The 20,277-nt window shown below is 29.0% G+C and overlaps 2 protein-coding genes across 3 annotated transcripts in view; both read right to left on the reverse strand.

The window, feature by feature from the left end:
* LOC100165958 (alpha-tocopherol transfer protein-like) overlaps positions 1 to 10,056 on the reverse strand; it is a 16,028-nt gene extending 5,972 nt beyond the window's left edge. The window contains exon 1 of one of the 2 annotated variants that reach the window (XM_008182387.2): positions 9,767 to 10,056. The gene's annotated coding sequence lies outside the window, so the exon portion shown is untranslated. Of the gene's footprint in view, positions 1 to 7,086; positions 7,173 to 9,766 lie in introns of those variants that run through there. The other variant, NM_001162211.2, reaches the window with a different exon arrangement.
* A 1,671-nt stretch (positions 10,057 to 11,727) lies between these two features.
* Positions 11,728 to 20,277, reverse strand: part of LOC100164540 (myogenesis-regulating glycosidase) — a 12,011-nt gene continuing 3,461 nt past the window's right edge. Inside the window, exons 3-8 of the mRNA XM_001952639.5 lie at positions 19,582 to 19,889; positions 18,701 to 19,157; positions 17,174 to 17,432; positions 14,350 to 14,731; positions 14,083 to 14,239; positions 11,728 to 12,475 (exon numbers count right to left, since the gene is read on the reverse strand). Coding sequence (XP_001952674.2) covers positions 12,162 to 12,475; positions 14,083 to 14,239; positions 14,350 to 14,731; positions 17,174 to 17,432; positions 18,701 to 19,157; positions 19,582 to 19,889 — 1,877 coding nt within the window. The 3' untranslated portion in view covers positions 11,728 to 12,161. The remainder of the gene's footprint in view (positions 12,476 to 14,082; positions 14,240 to 14,349; positions 14,732 to 17,173; positions 17,433 to 18,700; positions 19,158 to 19,581; positions 19,890 to 20,277) is intronic.

Below are 20,277 nucleotides of genomic sequence, written 5' to 3' on the forward strand. Positions count from 1 at the left end.
GACTATTATGATCACATGCGAATAAATTATGACAAACCGTCGTCGACTGATATCCAAAATTATTATTATTGATTTCCATGAACACTCTGACTCCTATAAGAACGTGTTTTTGAAATATTTAAATGTCATTGTTGCGCGTCGTTCGACATACTTACGACCCGTGGAAACTATGGTGAAAAACTACTAAATACCTGTAGGTACGTATTTCCATTAAGGTTTACTCTCGTACTGGATACATAGCATCTTGCTAACATCTTGACCTTAGACGAAGACGACTGCAGCGATGAAAACTATGCTCAATTACGAATAATTAACGGATGAGTTCGCGGTTGACGTATTGGAGTAACCTAATGCCTACTTACTTTACAACCGCAAGTCGAACAATGTACAATAACTACGTTTAACTGCCGCCTTATATAATACAATAATATGACGTAGGAATATCGGTGGGACCGTGTAACAATAGGTCGGATTGCTGGAATAATGGCACGCTCTTAATAAGAGTATAATAATATATACATAATATGTCGGCTGAAAATGTCAAAACAATCATTTTTTGCATCCTTCACTCGTAATCGATCGTGTGCGACTGCGTGTAACACGTAGTGACGTGTGTGTGTGTGTGTGTGTGTGTGTACAATATAATATTGTTATGTACCTCGTGCAATAATTATGTTCTTTTTTTACAAATGTCGCAAATGTATTCAACGCAACGGTTGTGCGATGTCACTGGTATCAATATTATAAGACATGACTTTTTTCTTATTGAAAACTGTTGTGTGAATATTATAGATACACGTGTGTGCCACGCAGGCGTGCATCAGAAAATATCGTCTTTTGTAAGTCACATACTTCGCAATATCATGTCGAAAACCAACTATAATATAATAATAAGTCGTGTCGAGATTCGCATTTAGACTACACACGACGACCGAAAAACTAATATCGGTATCGCTTGCAGACAACCACCGACTCGAGACCATAATAATATAATATCGTTAAATGTACAAACGAATCAGCGACTACTAACACCGGGTCAAGACATATCATAAACTAATAATGGGGAATTCATACAAAGTCATACGATTTAAATTTTTTTTTTTTTTAAATATATGTTTTAATTTGTGAATTTGTGAGTTTGATTTTTTTCTAAAATTGTTTGATGGTCATATAGTAGGATTTCAACAACACAGTATGTTCATATTCCAAGTGAAGACAAATTGTTCGAGATTTAAGTGACTCAGATTTCTGTACATATTTTTTGTCTTTACTCCAAATAAATTGCTTGCCATTTATAATTCCACGAATTTGCTCTTACTGAATTGAATAAAACAATTTTACTCTTTTACAATTTTACATATTTTAATAAGAATACATGTAATTGCATATTTAGAGTTTTTGAGAATTTATTTGAACAAAACAAATGTAAAATCGTATTCATCAATAATGAAGATCTGTAATTATTGTTTTATATATCGTAAATTATATTCAATTTATAAACTGACATAATATTATGGTCGGTTGAATCGATTAAAAAATAAGATTTCATCTTAATACAGACATGTTAACTATGGGATTGTTCATAAGTTAATTAAATAATCACAAGTAAGATCATGCTTGTTCACAATGTAGATAAAAAAATTTTTTTTTTTTAATTTTGTGTGTCATTTAGTATTTAGTTTAAAATTTACATAAAATTGATGATTTCAAATAATGCCCAAAGTTCAAAGCGAATGTGCTAGGCTGAAGAAATCTGTTAAAGAATTATCTATTGAATTTTGCATAAAATACTTTATTGTAATATTTGCTGTGTTATTTTTATACGAAAACTATTTAATGATTTAGAGAGTATATTTTAAGCGTTTATTATTAGAATAATATATTTTTTTTTTTATGCATATATATATTTCTACATATTTTAATGTTTTTAATTGCATGAAAATCCTAGCCATATTATTCACAATTAATACTTACAATAATTGCTTGTTATTATGTATTATAAGCATACGTATGTTTTAGATCGAAATATATTCGATACCATAAAAGTAGATTGTCGTAATTTACCCAGAAAGTCGAAAACTATAATATCGACGAAGCGGTATCGCTAAAACATTCAATTAGGCGACTTGAACTATTTATAAACAGTTGCAAAATATGAAAATATAACAGAAATACAATGATGTTATGAAAGTTAACATTGCATAAATTTAAATTCTTTGAACTAATAATTAATATCAATGTACCAATTAATAACTATATCATATTAATATATAGATAGGATACAATGTACAGACGGCCGGTGCTCAATTATTTTCGTAATATAAACTATTAGGAAATTATAAATATTTCATTACTATCATCACATCTCAATGCGGTTCTAGCCATCAAGATGGAACTGACCAAGTTGTTTTTAGTCGCTATATTATTTCGTCATTAAATACCTATTGTAAAATGTCTAGTGCTATAGAATTAATAATGATTAATGAAACAATACAATTCTTAATTGAAACTACAGTACAATTAGATTATTTTCTCAGGGTAAAACCGTATAAGTACGACACATATAATAAAATACATAATATTTATGGAAATAACATAAAAGTCCATGCATCTTATAAAATAGGTACAAAATATTTTAACAGTAAAACCGGCGAAAAATCCAATATTAATGCTTAGCAAAATAATAATTAGGATTTTATTCGCGATATACTCTAAACATAAGTTCTGATCGTAAATCTACATGATATTTTTAGTAGGAGAGATCCACTTATTATGTAATATGAAAACCCGAAAAAAGTAGTACTCAGTGTAATGTAACGAAACCTAAAAATCAAAAATTGAAATTATTGCTGGAGTAAAAAAAAAAATGAGTTTCACTATTCTTTACGATATAATATAATCAAAATAATTGAAACTGATATAAATGAAATGATTTCCTTTGGGAAAAACAGAATAAAACAGAATATTACAAATAACATAAAAGTCCATGCATCTTATAAAATACAACATTTAACAATAAAACCGGCGAAAAATCCAATATTAATGCTTAACAAAATAATAATTAAAATATTATTCCCGATATTCTAAACATAAATTCTGATCGTAAATCCATCTGATATTTACGTTGGGAAACTTGCACTTTATGTAATAGGTGTTGGAAAAGGTTAGGCAGAACTATAAGAAAAACATAAAAATCAAAACATCCGTTTATTGCTGGAGTAAAAAAAAATTATTATCACGTATTCTTTGTGACATAATAGCTATCGGATTGATCTCTACGTTTTCATGACATTGAATTTTTAACTTCCTTTTGAACGTCACCCGTGAATATTGCAATCCAAGGCTGGATCAACCAAACTACAGTTTAATAACCGGTTGGGTAACATAGCTGTACCTACAGTCCTTTTTGTTTCGTCGCATACACAATATAATATTATATCCGAGCATGTGCGTTTCATAGATGTAGAAAAACAGGATTAGATAAATCAATATTTCGATTTACATTAAAAAAAACTAGACTTCCTCAATGTATAAAGTTGTAACTGTTGTGGCATGCAGTACAAAAACTTTTTATAGTAAAATAATATAAGTTGTTAATCATTTTTTATGTTTTTATACGATGTGATAAAACATGTTAATATAATATAATATAATATTATACCAAGTACTTCCATGTTGTATTTACTGGGTATTTAGAATTTTGAGTTAAATTGAAAATAGCAAGTGCTAATAAATAAATACTCGTTTAAATCGCGAGAAAATGTTTAGTAAAAATATTGTCAAGATTGGCTCTAAAATATTATGAGAAATAAATCACTTCACATTTTAAACCTCAAAAGATTCTGCTGTAAATTATTGTTAAAGAAAAAAATCTTAACCTGTGCCGTTCTTGATAAATCATGGAAAAGTGAAGAAAAAGGAACTTTGTCTCAACAATCACTGATTTTCTTCTAAAAAAATACTTTTTAAAAACGATCAGAGTTCAATTTAATATTATATAATATTGAAGTAGTGCCACGGGACTTTTACCACCCCAAAATCAACGGTTGGCCGACATAAATTAAAATTAAAATTCCATGTCATACAAATTGTATGGTTAATATGATTATAAGCTCTCCAACAGCTAATTTTCTAAATGTTTTTTCTGACATTATTTAATTACGTTGACACATCTTGATAAAACTAAATACTTGAATACTTGGAATTTCGGATATTTTGTGGTCCATTATATTATAAGTGTATTATATTATGCAAAGGTGGGCAAGTTAATAAAAATAATTGACTCAAGTTAAGTTAAGTTAAGAGGGCACAAGATCGATAAGTTAAAAGTTAACAGTTAACAAATTATAAATTTAAATTGATAAGATAAAAATTAATATAGAAAAAAATACTAACTTAACTCAGTTTAAAAAAAGTTAATCTATTTATTTTTTTTATTAGTATGTAAATCACATAAAGAGTGAATGTGTCTTTTTAGTTTCTAATTTATATATTATAAAAAACAATTTTATTGAACTTTTATCATAATGTACACTATACCTTTTTACTTTTACTTTACTTTATTTACTAATTTAAGCTATACTCATCTTAAATTAATAATTTAACAAATATATTTTTTTATATCATATAGCAATTAAATAATATAAGTTATATAACATTAAAACATAACAATTGTCAATTTGTAATTTAAAATTATTAATTTTTTAAATACATTTATAGTTGCAACTCGCATAGGTAATATATAATTTACAACTTAATAAAATATATGAATATACACAAAATTATGTTACCAAGAAAAAGAACAGAAATGTTTGTGTTTTCGTATTGGATTATTTTTTTTTATACTGACATAGTAATATTTACGTATAAACGAAAATTTCAAAATGTTTTTAGCTTGATGGATTTTTTTGAAATTAACCGAGAAAAGCTAAGTTATTTAAACTGTAAATTAAACTAGTTAACTTAGTTTTTACTTTACTTTAACTTTTTAACTAGTCGATGCCCCCTTTGATATTATGTACATTATTTTGAAACTATACATTAGTATATCATTCTTATGTTATACAATTTAGCTATAGTTTAATTTGGAGCTTGTATACGTATTATATTATTATAGAGAAAATATAATATTGAAGCTAATTAAATACACATACAAATAATTGATTCATATGCAGTTGGTCACATAATATAATATCAATTGTCACAATATGTTTTACTTCCTCAAAAGAAGCTGTTGACCGACAAAAAATTTAAAAAAATAAATCACACGTCATAATAATACTGTATACAACCGATACAAGCTCTCCAAACAGCGGCGCAGAAGTCTGTTTGACTGTTTCATATAGTATTGCTTACAAATAAAATCTGAGATAAGTACCTATCTATAAGTTTTATAGATCAAGTAGTACACATAAAAATAATTAAAGAAACCGAAATCATATAGAGCCGCTCATCATTATAAACATCGAGTCCTCGATGGCGATAACGCGCTGGAGTGATCTGCACATTTTTCCACGAGATAAATCTAATTTGAAAGTTGTACTTTTCACCAAACGTTTTGTTATATTTTCAAGGATATGATGTATTTTATTATGTATATTTTGTTTTTTTTTTTATTAACTTTTTTATTCTTATTTAATAACAATTAACTCTGTACGAATTCCTCTAACTCATTAAATGTATCGAATCGTCGTAACCTAACCTAACCTTCCATAAACGCTCACGTCGCATATTATTCTTCCGCATTATCGACGCTTATAGTGTCTATAAAAAATAAAATATTATACGACTACCTACTTTGATTTATTGCAAATATTATTTTGATATCTGAACATTTAAACAGCACACACTTCAAACATTTTAGGGAGTTGTTATTATTTTTGAGTACATTAAGCATACCTACCTAGTACCTGAGCATTTAAGTATCAAATATACCACGCAGGTATAATACAATATATCTAATCATTTGTCCATATAATTATAACCAAAACATGATGTATAACTACACAGTTTAAGTATCAGTTAAATAAAATTGAGAAAAACTTTTCATATTTATGGTATATTAAATTTGTGTTTGATCTGTACGATATAAAGATGGACAAAGAATATAAAACGTAAGAAATTTACGTGCCTATATTTTGCAGTCTATCTGCGATAATTATTCAAAACACTATAATAATATTTTAAAAAGCAATTAAAATTACGGAATCATTAAAATTGTACAAAATTAAAAATAAATATATATATTTAAACGCTGACCCCATAATTACGAATCGCAATCAATAGGTAGTAGGTATGTACATATATTTTAGTAAATTATTTTATTTAGATTTTCAACAGACATTCTAATGTAATACAATTTCTTTTACCTGGTATCTTCAAAGTGTATCCATGTTTTAAATATAACGAATTATTATGTTGATTGAGTTTAATTATCTATGGGTGTCATTCAAATTGTTAAGATGGCAAATCGAATTATAAGAAATAAATTGGTTTTATATCATAATAATTCGATGTAAAATACATGATACATTCAAAATATACTATACTATTATATATAATATTTTAGATTACAAAATATAGAAAAAAAGTATTAGGCAGTAAAATAATAAACAAAAATACAAGGCTTGGCAAGTTAATGATTTTTTTTAACTCAGTTAAGTTAATATGCACCAATAACAAAAAGTTAAAAGTTAATTTAACTATAGGTTAACTCAGTTAATCCACACTTTTTGTTAAATTTTTATGTAGTTAAAAAAATGTTAATTTGTCTATAAAACGCTAGCGTACTTATAATTTAAGTTCAAAAGCTTAAATGAAATTAAGTTTTTAACTTAACTTTAACTTTTTAATTAGGTAATACACAACCTTGTAAAAATGTCTTACGTATTTCATATTATGACAATAATATGCTTTTTAAAATAATGATTTTAATTAGGTAATTAATTAATAATTCTTAATAAAAATATCTTATATTATTAAAAAAGCGATAAGACTCGATGATATTGGCATGTTAAATTTAAAAGTGAACATTTTATACAAAACTCAATAATAATAATAATAATAATAATAATATTATCTACTAACCTTTTTTTAATAAAAACGCGAAATAATATCGAAGCACAGTGTTTATGTTTCAGGCGCAAATTGTCTCTCGGTACTACATAGATACTGCCGTAAATGTTAATAGTCTTAACGTAAATATAAAACACATACCCAGGAACACAACAAACCAAATTCTACTCGTTTTCCTTGAATATACGTCGGACGGTACAATAATACGCAAACGAGTTTTTCATAATATACGCGCGATTCTTCAGCAAACTATGCGAACAGAGCGCATAAAACGATTAAAAAATATACAAATATGAATATAAAGTGTTTGTCATATACATTATACGTCTTCTCTACATCAATAATATAATTTTATTCCACTGAATAAAATGTGGAAAATAATAATATTATGTCGTCAGCAGGCAGCTCGCAGTGGTTTTTATTTTCCTACGCTCGCTAACGCACTTCAGTGTTCGAACACGTCGTCGACTCTCCAGACCAGATGCAGAGGTTCTCAAACTTTGGTCGTCTCGTGTTTATTGATCATTGATTACAACTGATCAGCCACGTGATACCGACGACTAAAAATAGAACTGTTCGAAATCTATCTACGTCGAAAATATGACCGGAATGTCCATACAAATCATAAGTCGTTTTCGTCCGTGTTTTTTGACGATTACTTATTGGCGCTTATAATATGATATTATAATATTGTTCGGAATGGATATCAACGTACAGCGATATAATACAAATGTACACAAAATATAAAACAATATTAGATCCTCTACAAACAGTCACGAATATAGACAATAGTTGTTTTCCGTATAGCCGTGTGGTCTCTGACGTACCACGCCTTTGGGAACCCCTGCTTTGGACACTCGCTATAGTATAATACGAATATCGACAGAGTCGTACTTACCACAATAATAACTGCATTAGATATAGAGGAATAACGTTAAATACATTGGTGGGACGTCTAATGAACAAAATAAAAAGGTTAGAGACCACTTTTAGGAGTTTATGATTTTTGTAACGATTGTAATAATTATTATTATCTGACCAAGAAGCAATCGTTGGATAAATAAGGCCGAGACTTGATTGCAAGAAGTCTATAATTTTAACCTGAAACATCGGAACTCGTTTCGGGCACTGAAAGAAAGGAACTGTACTACTGCAGGTTTGCGAACACTGTGATAAATTCTTGTACAGAGATTGCATGACAAGTGCTTCGATTAAACGATTTAAAATATGTAGCGATTACTTCGAAATTCGAAGCACGGCGGTAGAAATAAAAAAAAAACATTTTTCTCCCGCGAAAGACATCATCGATCAAACAATCGATAGGCTAGAAGAAATGTAACAAAAACTTCGGTTTTTTAAACATTATGTGAAAATAGTTTATTTATTTAAGTAATTTCGACGAAAACGTAATAATTCTGACTCGATGGAAAAAAATGTAATATTTCGTGTAACGCTCGACGCGTTTATGGAGATAGCACATTTGATTATAATCGTACAAAAAATATTTAACAGGTTGTACCTACACGGTTCGTAATATATTCATCAAAATCAATTATAATCTTATGTGCCAATATTCTTTTGTTTTTTGAAGAGTAAAATATCGATGTAAACGCATACACCGTACCATGAGAACAACAATTCAAAATATTTTGTGCTCTTAATCGAGAACTAAATATTAAAAAGTTACACTTGGGATACCTGCGCTTAATGGTTGTTGGTACCTATACTAAATCTTTATCCCAAGTTTGTAAAATTGTGACTTCTACTTTACTTAATATGGGTCCAAAGTTGGTTCCAATACATTCAAGCTTATTAATAATGTTATTAATTGAGTACGATGATAAAAAATAAAATATAATTGATAATTGGCTTAATATGTTTGTACATAATAATTTATATCAGTTTCCCCGATGTTTGCCCAAAGAAGCATTTCATAGGCTTATTTCGATGAGCAATTTTACGATCCACATACATCAGACCAAACACACGTAATTATTAATACACAAGCCACTATGTAACAGAATTAAAAATAACATAAATTATGAAAAATATAAATAATAAATGTCGTAAAGAGTCTATGTACCTTTATAATATTATGAAATCAGTTAAATACCGTAGATTATGAATGAAATACGCTCGCTCCGGGAAAAAATTTATCAAATTAAGTGGGAAATTGTACTTAGGTGAGAACTTTGAAAATGATAAATTTGCGAAACCCGTGTGTCTTCTTTATGGTTAATTATTACTATAACACTCAAACGAATGGTAGTTTTGTGCACTAAAAAGTTGTCTTTTTGGTATTTGTGCGCAAACCAGATTATGCGCCCATAAGATATAGACGGTGCCAATTTTGTACCAGTGTAACACTTTCCGGACCTGTAGGGAAAGAGTCGTACAGTCGTACAGATAAATAACCTAGATGTTTCCTAGTTGGCTAAGGTCAATGCGAGTTTGCAAAAATTAACTATTATTTGTCCGACCGATTCGTCAAACTACAATTAATCGAATGGCCGAAAATCGCACACGAATTACATACCACACGTGGTCCAAATAACGTTACCCCTCGATTTATTACAATATATTATATTATAACAAATATTATGTGAATATTAAATATTACCTATATACATTCTGTGGGGCGAATTATTATGATTTATATTAAATTGTATTCCACAGATCAACGTACACCTACCTTTTAAATATCGAATGTGATAACGCAGTTGTAACGACCCTGGTGCGCGTACAACTAGAGGGTTGTAAATATTTCGGTTTCTTCGAATGAATCGGATAGTTTGGCACCACGATAAAATAAGCTGACGCCCACGACCGCACAATTATTATGATATGAAATAATATTTTAATTTAAACTGTTTATTGTTATATCAATCAGATTCGTATGTGGTACCTATTTCATAAATTTATTTATTTTCATGGAATACTTAAGGTGCTCGAGCTCGAATGCTACGAGCCAAGACGTGTACTCGTCTGAGTATCGTTTACAATATAATATATGCGCGTATAACCTGTACAGATTTTCCCCTACTCGTGAACACCGCTTACACCCATTGCATTAGCTGACTAATATTTGCTTTACGATCAACGAAACAAATACAAACACGTCTAAAATCTATTTAAAGGTACCCATTATCGCTTTTAAACCGGTACAAAATACTATAATATCATCAATATTTTCGTAGATCGTTACTCAATGAATATGAAAACGAAAAAAGTAATATTTTATTCAATGAACAGAGTCGTGAATAGATTGACCTCAAATTACAAAATATATTATGTAATAATAAATAATAATTATTATTATTATATTATAAACAATTTATGTTCACGAAAATTAAAACAAGCGGATAAGATTTTTTTCCAATACGAACCGAGGTTTAGGTAGAATTATAATGTGTTTGAATCAACAATTAGTTTTCAATTTCTATTTCTTTTTTTTTTTTTTTGTAATAATTTAGTGGTGTAAAAATACGATTTTTTTTGTTATATATCATTTTATACGGTATAAAAATTAAAATTCCTAAATACATGCCAATTTGAAACAACAGACAAAACCTAAACTTGTTTACTAAATCATTTAAAAAATACAATAAAAAGTAATGAACAAGGGACAGTAATGAAGTAATCAAGTGACTAATACAAATAGCAAATAATTCTATACAGAAATTATCAAGTATAATACGATATTATTAATTTGTATTATATAAGTTCACTTCACTAGGTAAAATTTATCTTTCTGTATTAACCGTTCGCAATAATTTGCGATTAAAAATAGATTTGTGCCATATGAAAATAATAATTTATACTCATTCACCATAAATATCGGAAATAAAAGTACCTATAAAACTACTCTCCGAACTGAATAATTATTTTTAATTAAATAAAATATTCATATGGAATCAATAAAAATACAATAAAATATATTAAATACGATTTCACATATACATAAATACCGAATTCAAAAATACTCGGGAATGTTTTTTTCCTAGTCATTCTGTATCAAATGCCAATACTGGATCGGTCAATATTCACATATTATAATATTATAAGCAACTTTATTGAAAAAAAGTCACAAAACACAATATTATAATGTCAGTTAACAATCATGTAAGACATAAATCCATTTATATTGGTATAATTATTGTATTCTATATAAATAAAATATAAACTTACAATAATTTTTTTTTTTATTGATCAAGAAAACGCTTCAACAACAATGGTTACTAGCGTGTGCGGTTACATTTTTTTTTTATATTTTGCTAAATAAGTTTATACAAATCGGACATTTTTAGAAAAATTATTATTTTGTTGTTTGCATCTTCGTCGGATCCCAGGATTTCGGATAATTGTTCAGGAAAATTGGTTTTTTTTTCCTGAAATCTTCGTAATAATATTAGACAATCAGTGAATATGCGTTTAACTGTTGAGCGTGTTATGCATGTGGTGCAAATTGGGGAGCTTTCTTTAGTCACTAAAAACCCGTGGGTGAATTTTTTGTGTCCTATTCTTAGACTGTTTAAGACTGTTTCATTTTTCCTGTTTTGATAGTTTGAGAGCCATTTTCAGGTTGATCTTTTAATTTCGTTGCGATTATTGATTGATTTAAATGGGTAGGCCCATTAAAATTGATTTAAATAATAAAAGAGTACGAAATAGTATTTATATTATATACTTTCAAATTATTTATAACATTTTTTTTTTACCTTATAAATCAACTTAACCATTTTCATGTGTTACATAAATTGTATACCTAGACCATTTTACACCGTATCAAGGAATAACTATAAAAATACAACTTTTTTTTTTTTGTCGAAGTTTTGATTTTTTGGTTGAGTACAATATATAGTAAAAAATATACAACTATAAATTCTTAAATTGATTTTAAATACAGGTACTTTAAGAATGTATTTAAAATACTTTATCCAAGTACTTTTTTCAAAAGTATTCAAAATACGGATTGAAAATTATTTGAATACATTAATTACTCGAGTATCTACTTTACGAAACTTGGCTTACTGTACAAACAAAAACATAAATATTACACTAACGTTTTAGATAGAGATCTATACATTTCAAGACCGGTAAATCGGGAAATGTAATCTAAATAAATACGCGATTATACATAAAACGACAATATAACTGGTAGACGACATATTATGAGAAACCGAACTGGACGGTTCTGGCTCACTATCTGAACTAACTCTAGTGAACCACGGAAGGACTTCAAGGTTGGCAGGGTAATTGATCAGCCAAGTTCTTCCGGACAATAGTGCATTTCCGGGATGGTTCTCGTCCCTCCACAAACCAGTGGGTAAGTAAATATTGCGGGTAGTTGCACCTTCGACGAGAACAGGAGCTACCAGGATTTTTTCGCCCAACAGAAATTCTATTATTAAAACAAACACATACAAATAAACATTTCATTGTAAACAAATAAATATTTCATACAGGAAATCGAATGTATTTTAAATTGAAACAAAATAAATTATATCTGAACTTAAGAATAAAATGTAATTAAAATAATTAAAATTAACAAACATAGCAATAAGTGACCATGCGAATATCAGAATAATGGTATCATAGATTATGAATTATTTTAAATTAATGAAAAATTATTGAAAAACGATTTTGAGTGTTGGGCCGAAATTCCGTTAGGTACTTAAAACCACAATTTACGAAATCTTTCTATCGATTTTCATAGTTTTCTCATCTTCGTTGGGTTTCACCTAACTAAAAAAAAAACACTTGAACGATATTCGATTTGTAATGATATTATCGAAATATGTTTTACCGAAAGTAATTTAAAAATATGTAACACAACTAAAAAAAAGCAGGTAAGTGGATGTCGTTCTGCTGTACAATAGATTACAACTTACAAGTGGGTCATTGTATAATGGTTGTATTAAATTTGAATTCAATGATATAATATCATTGTATAAGAAAAACGATTCTGAGTGGAAACGGTTTGTCTGTCTGGATATTTTATATTGTTATTATTTATTTTATCATGTAAGTAATCAAGTTGAACTAATATTAAAATATTACAATTTTTTATTCGTTTCTATGGTGATAAACAACGCGTTAGAAATTAAAATCCCATTTTTAGCGTTTTTTCGTAATTTTTCGGTGGTTTTTCCAGTGGCATTAAATAACTATTGAGAAAATCGAAAAATGACCTCTTTAAAGTACCATCTTGATCCAATTTGCTAAAAGATAAGGTACTATATGTTGAAATCGAAACACTCCTTCTGGAAGAAATTTTGTATACAGGATATAAAAAAAAAAAAAAAAAATAAACACCATTGTAAAAACAATAGCTCCCTCACTCCGCTCAGAATCTAAAAAGTGGTTTTACTTACATAATAAATAAATAAAAATATATTTTTCGAATGTATACCTACCCATATTTTAATACTTATTTTTACAATAATATAATAATATACTCTTTTCAGAATAAGAACGCACCGGACGGCCACGGGCAAAACCGGTTTTGCTACATGAATCTGATGTGTTCTTATCGTGAAAAGAGGACGTCAGCGCACTATTTGTTTTCTCTCTCTGGCCACGCGCAACATACACAAAACGAATTAACGCAGAATCATTTTTTCTATGTTTTTAAGTAATCTTAGAGTAAAATCACTCAATAAAAAAACATAGAGGTATAATATTTTTCATGGAATGACATATCGATTTTATATTTTATTGTTATTTGACTTTGTATTCGACTTTTAAAATAAACAAAAAAAAAAAAATGTGTACATTTAAATGATGCTTAAATTGTTTTGAGACGATATTTAGACAAATCGATATGTCATTCCCTTAAAAATATTATTCTATATTTTTTTTATAATGGGTGATTTTATTTTAAGATTAGAAACATAAGAAAAACGATTCTGTGTAAATGCGTTTTGTCCGTGTTGCACTTTGGCCAGAGAGAGACAACAAATAGTGCGCTAACATCCTCTTAACAAGACGTGAAATGCATTTCCTTACGGTCGTCAATTGCATGTGCATCTGAATCGGTGGGATCGATCCACCACACCGGAGGATTCACCGGGCTACCATGTGCGACGGTATGTTTCATCAAATCCACAATTGTGTCTGTGTATTTATTGCGGAGATCCATGAAATATCGGCACACCTCCAATGTCTGAAACGTATACCACCGATGTCAGAAATAAAACGATTAACTATGTTTATTGTGTCGGCATTCAGTGTTGTTCACGCGTCGTAAAAACTTCGCAGTTAGATCGCAGGTACCTGTGCGTCAAAGTCCCAAGGAGTATATGAAAACTGCACGACTGGCATGAAGACGGCGGCTTGCATCCATCTAATGTACATCTCTTTGGAGGGCGGTAAGTCGAAGTAACCGTTTCCGCCGATCATATCTGGCAACACGAACGGATATCCAATCATGTTCAACTGTATCAGAGATGTTATTAACGACGGAAGTCCCCGTTGGAAATCCCACCGAGATTCACGGTCATACATCCTTAAGAAGCAACCTAACTCCTGACTCCTTCTGGATGTCCTGTATTCTATATCGTTGCCAAAGGCCTTAATAGTTTTGAGGTATGCGGTTACAATGTTATCGGGGTAATAGGTCAAATCCTCATCGTAAAATTCCGGAAGTTGAGGGCTCCTATATAGGTACAACGATACAACGGATATTACTATTCAATTATGAATATTTTTTTATGTAGAATATATTACGATAGAATATCTGGTAAACTAGTATTGTTATTTAACACCGTATATACTTATCTGTATTTAAATATTTTCAAGTTTTCGTAACACATTTCAATTTTATAATATTATATGTTATCGGAATTTACAACTGTATTTACTCGATTCTTTTTATCTAAATTCACCTTTAAATTATTAATGGGTTTAATTATTTAAATGAAGATTACCCGCCAAAAGTATATTGTATGTACTATGTAATTTTCCCCTTACCGCCGATTGACTTACCCTCCAATTTATAAATTGTACGGTTTCCTTTTCTACCGTTAGACTTAAACCACCGATATTTTTTATACCCGATAAAAAAATGCAAATTCCACCCGTACGATTTTTTATCCGAAAAACTTGTAACTCCAGTCTCCTCCGATGGTAAAATCCATGGATTACTAACGGTTTTAGTATAGCTGCACATCAACTGTTTTTTATTTATTTTATTTTAACTAGCTATAGTTATCATTTTTTATTATTTTATATTTTTTTAATCAGTGTCAACATACGTTATTACGTCACGACGTATCTAAATTTAATGTAAAAATAAGGTACTTATTATTTATTACTGACATAATGTTAATTTTATTCAAGATAAAAAACGTACAGGTAAATTTTCATTTTTTTCTGGTAAGTAACGTAGCAGCAGATTTTCAATTTTTTTCAGATAACAAAACGTACTAGGAGAATTTATATTTTTTTCAGGAAGTACAAAGTACCGATAGAATTTTCATTAAAAAAAGGTTTGAAAGGCCGCAATCGGTGAAATTTATTTACGCAAGAAAAAACATTTATATTGAATATAAGATAGCTTATTTTGAATAGTATCGAATGATTTATTATAGAGAGCGGAAAATTAATTAATTAGAAAAATAAATATATATATTAGCAAAAATGTAAATCATTAAATTAAATAGACAAATTATCGATTTTATTTTTTGTTGGATGTGTGATACAATTTCTTGTTTATGAGTAAATATGATTAACTATTGAAACCAAGGTTCTTCATAAGTTTTTATAGTTGCATGTTATTTCCACAATTAATAATAATTAAAAAATATTTGTAGGTAGTCACGTTTTACGAGGGTACCAAACCAGTATAAGTTTAAAAATTAACAAAATTCTTTAAAATTAAATATTTTTATGTAAAATATTATGTTAATTATTTTTCATGAGCCACATAACGAAAAAATAATGTTGGAAACAATAAATTGCTGAAATGCGAATCGTATGGTTTTGGTGAAAAAGGGAATCCTCCAGCTTATGATATGACGGAAAAAAGAATAGGGTGGAATCCCTATGGTGGAAACTGGCTATACCCATTTAAATGATAAATAAGACGTAACACGTTCGTTCGGGTACGTTATCAACCTGAAAATTGCCAACACGTTTGGTCGTAAAATAAAAAACCCATTTTGGTGAAAAAATAACAATATAAAAATAAACAGTATAGTAAGAAAAATAATAAACAAATCAAGGAAAATAGCTACTGAAAAATGTTTGGAAAATGATAAAATTGAAAAAATACATTGAAATATACAAAAAAAAAAGAGGACCACGTTTATATTAAATTATAGTGTTAATAATTCCATTTAATAGATTTGAGACGTTTGAGAGTTATAATCATATATTTTCGATTCTGAGCCAAGTAATAAATTTATTGATTTAACAATGATATGTATTTATTTTTCTGTCTGATATCACCTTTTTGGGTAATAAAAATACTCCGATTGTCTACTTGAGCATCTTTTCTGGTAAGAAAGTGAATACAATTGATTCTTAGGGGTCATCGAATAATTTTCTTATTTTGTGGTAATTCAAAAACAAATAACCATAATAATATATAAAATTTAATTTTTACCAAATATTTATTATATAATTCATTATATTCAATTTGCTTTTGTTTTAGATTTTTTCCTACACATATCGATGAAAATGTTTCACTGAGTCAAACAACTTGATAACATTTTTATGTAATGGAAACTTTAAAAATATATTATTATATTTTGTACACACAACGTCGTTTTCAAACGCAATGTATTCGGTGAAAATGAATTTAGTCGAATGGATTACAATTTACAAGAACGTCTAAAACGTAATAGTAAAATAAATGTAATTAAATAATATCAATAATATCAAAAAATATACTCAGTAATATTATACGAAGACAGACGAACGGACAGACAGACGGAATGTTTTTAGTATACACTATACAATGATATAATATTATAATTAAATTCAAATCTAACACTTCCATCACAGTGACCTCTTTAGACACATACTGTATAGCAGAGCTGAACACACTTGCCTGAACGCAATTTTTTTAATTTTTATTGTATGTCTTTATACGTACCAGCTGGCTTCTCCTGCATCGAACTTGAATGTATCTATTCCAGATTTTACAATTAAATCGCGTAGAGAATTCGACCACCACGCCGCTGCTTCGGGGTTTGTGAAGTCTATATAAGAAGCATTGCCATTCCACCACTTAGAGTTCACTCTGCCTGATGTACTATTTACAAAATATCCCTTATTTTTGGCCGTCTCGTGAATAGGACATTCATTATTTATGAACGGATGTGTCCACAAGGAAGTCTTGAAACCATATGATTCTACAAATGATAAGAACATAAGACTTGCTATTATTTTATTTCATAAATAATTAATATTCGTCAAGTGTGTATAATTCACAAACAATAGATTATATTTTGTGAAACTTTATGAAATAATACAGTTTAGTTCAGTCAAAGTTATAAGAATATTAAGTTATGAGCTATTATAATCAATATGCTTACTACCTGGGTCACACAAAGTGACTGCGTAACTTAAAGTTGTCATAAATAAAAAATAAACATTATTTTTAAAGTACAGCCTAAAATGCCTTCTTGTTGCACAGTAGCAGTAATATAACTAAACGCAGTTATATAGATATTATAAAGCAAAACCTAACAGTCACGGGATCATCAAAAGAGCCCGTTATAGACATGCACATTGGAATACCTATATTTTTCAGGGACATTATCATTTGTCCGTTCCAGAGAGGTTTCACTGTATATACATACATTATTTTAACTTGAACTATTTTTTCTTAATTAACTGACAAAATATAAGTTAATTACAAGTTTAAACAAATAATTAAGCTAAGAAGTACAAAAAAAAAAAACTAATTTTCAACTACCTAGTTAATGACCTTCTTTGGCTTCTTTAATACACTATTATACTTCTATAGAATAGTCTTACACGGTTATTAAGTTAACAATTTTAATAAATATTTATTTATCTTTTTTTAATTAAACTAATATTGTAAGCTTAAAATATTTGTTCAAATTCGATATATAATAAACATATAATATACATATATTACATCATAAATTGTTGAGCGCAATGTTTCAGGTATAGGTAGCAGTGAAAGGATTAAGGTATTATCTACCTACTAATACATACAACGCACTAATCACTATAATTATTCATGGAGTTAATTACCAATATAATATGAGTGTATTGTGTATATAAAACACAAAGTAACTAAAATTGCCATCATTTCCGTATTATAATATGCAGATTTATGAATGAGCCTTATGATTTTAAAACTCAAGCCTTAGATATATATTTTATGAAGATTTAAAGTAAAACGGATTATAATGCATCTCTATATTATAATATACTTAGAAGAAGTAAAGCATTAAGTCATATTTTAAACGTACCTATCGATGTATCAAATTATATTGTATCATAATATTATATCAATAATATTTCTGTACAACAGGTAACCCGGTTTCGACTATGTGGATCTAGCCGAATCTATTGACGAAAATATAACAGTCGGGACAAGTTCTTTTATGTACCCATACATATAGTATAAAGATAATAATATACTCACTTAATTTATTTATCATCCCTTTAATATCCTCGAATCGTGTGGTATTAAACTCTGCACTGCCGTAACAGTTTTCCCAGTTGTCATCGATCTCGAACGTACCTCTGTGAAATCCGCTGTCGACTATTTCCTGAGCGTAATTCAAAATGACAGATGTGTTGACGTCATTTTTATACCTGGCCCAAGTCGACCAAATCGGGTGCTTCACTACGTAAGGATCGGGTATGGACTTGGGTGAACCGAGGAAATCTTTAATGGCGTTTTCGTGAGCTTTTCGGGGATCACTAAATTTGCACACCCGGAATTGCATAACATTCTTAACTTTTCTGTACGGAGCGATAACTTTGGCCGTAAAACACATATAACCAGGTCTTGGGCCGTTAATGTCTACAAATAAGGCGACCGAATCGTTAATGTGTATGGAAAACCCGTCAGAATTGAAGAAATACGATTCGACAATCTAAAATAAAAGTACAGTTTTATAAGATCAATATACAATATATTAATTATTATAACAATTTATAAAATAATATAATAAATCTATTGAAGTTTTAATTTTCAAAAATAAGACATTTAATCACAGAACACGTGGGTTTTAAGTCTAAAATATGAAGGATCTGTTATTCGATTTGAAGAGACATAACCAAAAGGAAAAGTCGAATAAAGTCCCGTAAATATCACGAAAAATCAAAATCAACTTCCTACAAATGAACATTTTTCCCAAATCTTCTTTCAGTTAAAACCTTTTAGAGTTTACTAGGATTTCGATTGAAAAATAATAATGTTATCATAGATAAAACGCATTCGATAGATTAAACAATACCATAACAAATGGGGTTTGGATATTTTCAATAGCATAATAAATAATTACTATCATAACTTACTGCTTGATGGTCTGCCTCTTTTGTCACATACGATCTGTCTGTCCAGTTAAGTTTATTTAGAGGCCATTCCTGTAAGCCCGTTTCGGCGCCACCAAACCAATAACTGCTTTCCATCTCGACACAAAATTGCAAAACATCATTCATCGATTGACCTATTTGTTCAAAATGTTTACACTCTTGTTTCTCTGATTCCGAAAAGTAACGTACGTAGTCTGCATTGCCCGTGGTTTTTGGGTTACAAACACATGGGTCTTTGTCGATGCAATCTTCATAAAAGCTTAGCTTCAAATTCTTCAATGTTGTCCTTTCTAAAATTAACAAGCGTAGACGCGTAGTCATATCAGTGGATGCATATGAATTTGATTTTCAGTCAACACTGACTGACGGAGGTACAATGATAATTTCCACGTGATCATAGCAGTCAAATATGACTGACAAGTGACAAAGCGCTAGGAAATCAGAAAAATATTTGAAAACCAAACGAGGTAACTAAGTGTCAGTCATATAATATGACTGGAATGACACTGAGAGCGTTAAGGATTAGACATAAAACTTATTTCAATAAATACTTTAAAAGATCAAAACAACGTTAGAAAATTGGGAACAAAAATTTCACTATAAATAATAATTTTATAAAATCAAATTATGACAAATGATTTTGATATTTTTAAAACAAACAACAATTTGATCATACAT

Source organism: Acyrthosiphon pisum, chromosome A2 (assembly GCF_005508785.2).
Source record: "Acyrthosiphon pisum isolate AL4f chromosome A2, pea_aphid_22Mar2018_4r6ur, whole genome shotgun sequence".
In the NCBI taxonomy this organism is placed as follows: Eukaryota; Metazoa; Arthropoda; class Insecta; order Hemiptera; family Aphididae; genus Acyrthosiphon; species Acyrthosiphon pisum.